General features: G+C 39.6%; 1 protein-coding gene across 2 annotated transcripts in view; it reads left to right on the top strand.

Moving 5' to 3' along the window:
• The window catches only part of LOC138950131 (uncharacterized), a 100,899-nt gene that overhangs the window by 86,421 nt on the left and 6,579 nt on the right, over nt 1-7,899 (top strand). Inside the window, exon 1 of one of the 2 annotated variants that reach the window (XM_070321885.1) lies at nt 4,123-4,239. The exons of the other annotated variant lie outside the window; for it this stretch is intronic. Coding sequence (XP_070177986.1) covers nt 4,127-4,239 — 113 coding nt within the window. The 5' untranslated portion in view covers nt 4,123-4,126. Of the gene's footprint in view, nt 1-4,122; nt 4,240-7,899 lie in introns of those variants that run through there. 2 annotated transcript variants of the gene reach the window in all.

The following is a 7,899-nucleotide window of genomic DNA, read 5'->3' as shown; positions in this document are numbered from 1 at the left end:
TTCTTGTTGTTCTTCTTGTTGTTGTTCTTGTTGTTGTTCTTGTTGTTCTTGTTGTTCTTGTTGTTGTTCTTGTTGTTGTTCTTCTTGTTGTTGTTCTTGTTGTTGTTCTTGTTGTTGTTCTTCTTGGTGTTCTTGTTGTTGTTGTTCTTGTTCTTGTTGTTCTTGTTGTTCTTGTTGTTGTTCTTGTTGTTGTCCTTGTTGTTGTTCTTGTTGTTGTTCTTGTTGTTGTTCTTGTTGTTGTTCTTGTTGTTGTTCTTGTTGTTGTTCTTGTTGTTGTTCTTGTTGTTGTTCTTGTTGTTGTTCTTGTTGTTGTTCTTGTTGTTGTTTTTCTTGTTGTTGTTGTTCTTGTTGTTGTTTTTCTTGTTGTTGTTGTTCTTGTTGTTGTTCTTGTTGTTGTTCTTGTTGTTGTTCTTGTTGTTCTTCTTGTTGGTCTTCTTGTTGGTCTTCTTGTTGTTGTTCTTGTTGTTCTTGTTGTTCTTGTTGTTGTTCTTGTTCTTGGTGTTCTTCTTGTTGTTGTTCTTGTTCATCTTCTTGTTGTTCTTGTTGTTGTTCTTCTTGTTGTTCTTCTTGTTGTTCTTGTTGTTCTTGTTGTTGTTCTTGTTGTTGTTCTTGTTGTTGTTGTTCTTGTTGTTGTTCTTCTTGTTCTTCTTGTTGTTCTTCTTGTTCTTGTTGTTCTTGTTGTTCTTCTTGTTGTTCTTCTTGTTGTTCTTCTTGTTGTTCTTGTTCTTCTTGTTCTTGTTGTTCTTGTTCTTGTTGTTCTTCTTGTTGTTCTTCTTGTTCTTCTTCTTCTTCTTTTCTTGTTGTTCTTCTTGTTCTTCTTGTTGTTCTTGTTGTTCTTGTTGTTCTTGTTCTTGGTGTTCTTCTTGTTGTTGTTCTTGTTGTTGTTCTTGCTGTTGTTCTTGTTGTTGTTCTTGTTCATCTTCTTGTTGTTCTTCTTGTTGTTCTTGTTGTTGTTCTTGTTGTTGTTCTTGTTGTTGTTCTTGCTGTTGTTCTTGTTGTTGTTCTTGCTGTTGTTCTTGTTGTTGTTCTTGTTGTTGTTCTTGTTGTTGTTCTTGTTGTTGTTCTTGTTGTTGTTCTTGTTGTTGTTCTTGTTGTTGTTCTTGTTGTTGTTCTTGTGGTTGTTGTTGTTCATCTTCTTGTTCATCTTCTTGTTGTTCTTCTTGTTGTTCTTCTTGTTGTTCTTGTTGTTGTTCTTGTTGTTGTTCTTGTTGTTGTTCTTGTTGTTGTTGTTCTTGTTGTTGTTCTTCTTGTTGTTGTTCTTGTTGTTGTTCTTGCTGTTGTTCTTGTTGTTGTTCTTGTTCATCTTCTTGTTGTTGTTCTTGTTGTTCTTCTTGTTGTTCTTGTTGTTGTTCTTGTTGTTCTTCTTGTTGTTGTTCTTGTTCATCTTCTTGTTGTTGTTCTTGTTGTTGTTCTTGTTGTTCTTGTTGTTCTTGTTGTTGTTCTTGTTGTTCTTGTTGTTCATCTTCTTGTTGTTCTTCTTGTTGTTCTTCTTGTTGTTCTTGTTGTTGTTCTTGTTGTTGTTCTTGTTGTTGTTCTTGTTGTTGTTCTTGTTCATCTTCTTGTTCATCTTCTTGTTGTTCTTCTTGTTGTTGTTCTTGTTGTTGTTCTTGTTGTTGTTCTTGTTGTTGTTCTTGTTGTTCTTGTTGTTGTTCTTGTTGTTGTTGTTCTTGGTGTTCTTCTTGTTGTTGTTCTTGTTGTTGTTCTTGCTGTTGTTCTTGTTGTTGTTCTTGTTCATCTTCTTGTTGTTCTTCTTGTTGTTCTTCTTGTTGTTCTTGTTGTTGTTCTTGTTGTTGTTCTTGTTGTTGTTCTTGTTCATCTTCTTCTTGTTGTTCTTGTTGTTCTTCTTGTTGTTCTTCTTGTTGTTCTTCTTGTTGTTCTTGTTGTTCTTGTTGTTGTTCTTGTTGTTGTTCTTGTTGTTCTTGTTGTTCTTGTTCTTCTTGTTGTTGTTCTTGTTGTTCTTCTTGCTGTTCTTGTTGTTGTTCTTGTTGTTGTTCTTCTTGTTGTTCTTCTTGTTGTTCTTCTTGTTGGTCTTCTTGTTGGTCTTGTTGTTCTTGTTGTTGTTCTTGTTGTTGTTCTTGTTGTTGTTCTTGTTGTTCTTGTTGTTCTTGTTGTTCTTCTTGTTGTTGTTGTTCTTGTTCTTGTTCTTGTTGGTCTTGTTGTTCTTGTTGTTGTTCTTGTTGTTGTTCTTCTTGTTGTTCTTCTTGCTGTTCTTGTTGTTGTTCTTGTTGTTGTTCTTCTTGTTGTTCTTCTTGTTGTTCTTCTTGTTGTTCTTGTTGTTGTTCTTGTTGTTCTTCTTGTTGTTGTTCTTGTTGTTGTTCTTGTTGTTGTTCTTGTTGTTGTTCTTGTTGTTCTTCTTGTTGTTCTTGTTGTTGTTCTTGTTGTTCTTCTTGTTGTTGTTCTTGTTGTTCTTGTTGTTGTTCTTGTTGTTGTTCTTCTTGTTGTTCTTCTTGTTGTTCTTGTTGTTCTTCTTGTTGTTCTTCTTGTTCTTGTTGTTCTTGTTGTTCTTCTTGTTGTTCTTCTTGTTGTTCTTCTTGTTGTTCTTCTTGTTGTTCTTGTTGTTCTTCTTGTTGTTCTTGTTGTTCTTCTTGTTGTTCTTCTTGTTGTTCTTCTTGTTGTTCTTCTTGTTGTTCTTGTTGTTCTTCTTGTTGTTCTTGTTCTTGTTGTTGTTGTTGTTGTTGTTGTTGTTGGTTTAAACTGTTTTATTTAACGTTTGTGCATTATTTACAAAAAACGCATATAGAGTAAACAACAACAAGCATAATGCTTATAGTGGTGTTCACTATTTCTAGAAAATTACATATAATATAAATGGCGGCTATTGTACAGTTTACAAACACGAAAAGAAAATTGAATGAAAATTGTACATCAAAACAAAAATCCGTTTGGGAATACATATATAATATTTATGGTGTTTGCGAGTAAGAGATAGGGAGGGAGAGAGGGAGGGAGAGAGGGGGAGAGTTGTTGTTGTTCTTGTTGTTGTTCTTCTTGCTGTTCTTGTTGTTCTTCTTGTTGTTGTTCTTGTTCATCTTCTTGTTGTTCTTCTTGTTGTTGTTCTTGTTGTTGTTCTTGTTGTTGTTCTTGTTGTTGTTCTTGTTGTTGTTCTTGTTGTTCTTGTTGTTGTTCTTGTTGTTGTTCTTGTTGTTGTTCTTCTTGTTGTTGTTCTTGTTGTTGTTCTTGTTGTTGTTGTTCTTGTTGTTGTTCTTGTTGTTGTTCTTGTTGTTGTTCTTGTTGTTCTTCTTGTTGGTCTTCTTGTTGGTCTTCTTGTTGTTGTTCTTGTTGTTGTTCTTGTTGTTGTTGTTCTTGTTCATCTTCTTGTTGTTGTTCTTGTTGTTGTTCTTGTTGTTGTTCTTGTTGTTGTTCTTGCTGTTGTTGTTCTTGTTGTTGTTCTTGTTGTTCTTCTTGTTGTTGTTCTTGTTGTTGTTCTTGTTGTTGTTGTTCTTGGTGTTCTTCTTGTTGTTGTTCTTGTTGTTGTTCTTGTTGTTGTTCTTGTTGTTGTTCTTGTTGTTGTTCTTGTTGTTGTTGTTCTTGGTGTTGTTCTTGTTGTTGTTGTTCTTGTTGTTCTTCTTGTTGTTGTTCTTGTTGTTGTTCTTGTTGTTGTTCTTGTTGTTGTTCTTGTTGTTGTTCTTGTTGTTGTTCTTGTTGTTGTTGTTCTTGGTGTTCTTCTTGTTGTTGTTCTTGTTGTTGTTCTTGTTGTTGTTCTTGTTGTTGTTCTTGTTGTTGTTCTTGCTGTTGTTGTTCTTGTTGTTGTTCTTGTTGTTGTTCTTGTTGTTGTTCTTGTTGTTGTTCTTGTTGTTGTTCTTGTTGTTCTTCGAGTGCACAAGAGTTAAGCATTTTTGGTCTGATTTCACAGAATGGTTATGCCTTAATTTCACACATTGCAGTAATTTGAATTTGTCAAAAGAGCTTGTCATTCTAGGGTATTTAGATAACTAGTCTTTAATACGGATGCTGTTTTTGCTTCTTCTTGTTGTTGTTCTTCTTCTGCTTCTGCTTCTTCGAACGCGTATGACTGTTTTACCCCGCCTTTCAGGCAGCATACGCCTATTTCGGGGGCAGCAAGCCACTCCAGTGAAATCTCGTTGCCCAATTATAACCTAGATCAATCCCTCTCAGCAGAATCACCATGGCAACGAGGACCAGAGTCTCCCTGTTTGTTCTGGTGCTATGGTGTCACACCACAGCGGGCTACTTCCACCAACTGACTGGCGAGAACGTGACAATAGGAACCCGCATCATGTGACTATAAATAATCTCATCGTGTTTCATTGTCCCATGTCTCATGTAACTATGAACCATCTCATTGTGTTTTTCGTAACTATGAACCATCTCATCGTGTTTCGTTGTCCCATGTCTCATGTAACTATGAACCATCTCATTGTGTTTTACGTAACTATGAACCATCTCATCGTGTTTCGTTGTCCCATCCCAGCCAGCAAGACATTAGCGGCCGATAATCGGCCGAACACCCTTCAAAAAGTCGGGCCGGTGACGTCAAAACATACGACGCGGGTGTTGGCCCGACTAACTTTTGCAAAGAGGCAACGAGGCGGCCGACAGGCGGCCGAACACCTGTACTATGGCGGCACGCATCCGGTCCGATGTTAATCGGCCCGATGACTTGTTGGACCTGCGGCCCGACACCTTATGCCGATATCGGGAAGATATCGATTTCAGCGGGAAGACATCGGGACGATGTCGGCCCGCAGGTCCAACAAGCCATCGGGCCGATTAACATCGGACCGGATGCGTGCCGCCATAGTACAGGTGTGTGTGTGTGTGTGTGTGTGTGTGTGTGTGTGTGTGTGTGTGTGTGTGTGTGTGTGTGTGTGTGTAAGAGTGTGTGTGTTTCCATTGGCGTTATTATCCAAATAGTCAAGAGCTGACAGCCCCCCGCCCTCACTGTAACAGTACAAAACACACCTACAGCTACAGATACAGCCGTATGTACAACCCCCCCCCCCCCTCAGTATTACAGTATGAAACACACCTACAGCAACAGATTCAGCAGTATGTACAACCCCCCCAAGTGTAATAGTGCAAAAATTACTTACAGCTACAGCCGTATGTACACCCCCTCCCCCTTAGTAACAGTACAAAACACACCTACAGCTACAGATACAGCAGTATGTATACCCCCCCCCCCCCCCCAATGTAACAGTGCAAAACACACTTACAGCTACAGATTCAGCAGTATGTACAACCCCCCCCTCCCCCAACCCAAGTGTAACAGTGCAAAAAACACCTACAGCTACAGCAGTATGTACCCCCCCCCCCCCCCCCAACTGTAACGGCACAAATCGCACCTACTGCTACAGATACAGCAGTGTGTACAACCCCCCCCCCCCAGTGTAACAGTGCAAAACACACCTACAGCTACAGCATTAATATGTACAACCCCCAACAGCTGTAGGTGTGTTTTGCACTGTTACACTGGGGGGGGGGGGTTGTACACACTGCTGTATCTGTAGCAGTAGGTGCGATTTGTGCCGTTACAGTTGGGGGGGGGGGGTACATACTGCTGTAGCTGTAGGTGTTTTTTGCACTGTTACACTTGGAGTACAAAACTCATTTACAGCTACAGATTCAGAATTATGTACACCCCCCTCCCCCCGCTGCCACCACTGTAACAGTACAAAACATATAACACTCCACCCCCTTCCCTCGTGCAGAGTGCAAAACACACCTAGAGCTACAGATACAGCAGTATACACAACCCCAATCCCCCCCCCCCTCCCCTGTGTGCAAAACACACCTACAGCTACAAAAACAGCAGTATGTTCAACCCCCCCCTCCCCTACTGTAACAGTACATAACACAGCTACAGCTACAGTTACATCTATGCTTGGCGCTGGTGGACTATATTCACTTTTTTGGCCAAAACCGCCAGTTTTGGCCAAAAAAGACAAAGATTTGGCCAAAAAGCCCACACATTTGACCAAATAAAATAGATTTGGCTATAACTTTTTTTTGGCCAAAACTTTCTATGTAAAAGTTTTGGCCAAAACTGTTTATGTCAGCTAAAACGGGAGATTTGGCCAAACTTCTGCCACAAAAAGATTTGGCCAAAAAAAGATTTGGCCAAACAAAATAGATTTGGCCAAATCTTCACTTTTTTGGCCAAATCTTTTTTGTTTGGCCAAATCTTTTTTTGGCCAAATCTTTTGTATTTGCTGGCGCTGGTGGACAATATTCACTTTTTTGGCCAAATCTCTTTTTGGCCAAAGCTTTGCTTTTTTGGCCAAAACTTTGCTTTTTGGCCAAAACTTTGCTTTTTTGGCCAATACCGCCAGTTTTGGCCAAAAAAGTGTGTTTTTGGCAAAATAAGTGAATATTGTCCACCAGCGCCAAGCAGCTTGGCGCTGGTGGACAATATTCACTTATTTTGCCAAAAACACACTTTTTTGGCCAAAACTGGCGGTTTTGGCCAAAACTGGCGTTTTTGGCCAAAACTGGCGTTTTGGGCCAAAACTATACTTTTTTGGCCAAAACTTTGCTTTTTTGGCCAAAAATGTACGTTTTTGGCCAAAAAAGTGTGTTTTTGACCAAAAAAGTGAATATTGTCCACCAGCGCCAAGCAGCTTGGCGCTGGTGGACAATATTCACTATTTTGGCCAAAAACACACTTTTTGGCCAAAACTGGTGGTTTTGGCCAAAACTGGTGGTTTTGGCCAAAACCGGCGTTTTTGGTCAAAACTGGCGTTTTTGTACGTAGGTTTCCATCCGTCCTTGGCTACACAATTTTAACTTGTCAACTATCACCGCCACCACGTGGCACTGGGACCAGCACTCAGATTGAGATCCCGAGGCGACATTCGTCTCGGATAACATATCATCAATGTGCTGTCCAACTTGCGAATGTCTCTTCTTTCGATATTAACTTGAACTAAGAAAACAAATAAACTTCGCTCACGCGGGAAAGTAGCAGCTAGCCGGCCATGTTCACACTCAATCTTGTTTGTACCGTAAGGAAAGCTATTAGAGTATTTCAAGTATATATGATGGCGTATTTTTAAAATGTAAAACTCATGGTTTGAGCTCATGCTGTATTTGATTGCAAATATACAAACAAAACTTACAATTAATTATCCTACTCCTATGTGAAAAAGTCAACAAATATGAATAATTTAGTTTCGCATTTGCAGAGTCATGTCACGCCGTTCCCGACGCTTGAACAGGGGACGTAACAAATGTTAAAATAATGATAATAAATTCAAGTTGTTATCTCCCGTAACTCTGCATATTTTTATCGACAGCAACATTGCGTCGGGCCGATGTCGGGGTTTATTACATACATTTGCCGAGTTTTACACACAGTCAAAACGATATCGGCGCGACAACGGACGTCGACACACGACATTTGACGACGTCACCCGACTGAAATCGTCAGTCGGCCGACGAAAGCTTGCTAGCTGGGATGTATCATGTAACTATGAACCATCTCATTGTGTTTTACGTAACTATGAACCATCTCATCGTGTTTCGTTGTCCCATGTCTCATGTAACTATGAACCATCTCATTGCGTTTTACGTAACTATGAACCATCTCATCGTGTTTCGTTGTCCCATGTCTCACGTAACTATGAACCATCTCGTCGTGTTTCGTTGTCCCATGTCTCACGTAACTATGAACCATCTCATTGTGTTTCGTTGTCCCATGTCTTACGTAACTATGAACCATCTCATCGTGATTCGTGTTTCACGTAACTATGAACCATCTCATCATGATTTGATGTCACATGTTGGCTGATTCCTTAGACAAGGGATGTTGTTTAAGTTTTTATTTTCTCCTCTTTTTTACATGTTGTCCATCGTGGTGTGTATTGGGGACAGCACCCCGTGCATCATCCGGGTCTCGTTAGAAATGTGCAGTTGGACTTGTTTCTGTGGAAGAAAACA

Source organism: Littorina saxatilis, linkage group LG16, assembly GCF_037325665.1.
Source record: "Littorina saxatilis isolate snail1 linkage group LG16, US_GU_Lsax_2.0, whole genome shotgun sequence".
NCBI classification, from domain to species: Eukaryota; Metazoa; Mollusca; class Gastropoda; order Littorinimorpha; family Littorinidae; genus Littorina; species Littorina saxatilis.
This window is presented reverse-complemented; position numbering and strand designations above follow the sequence as displayed.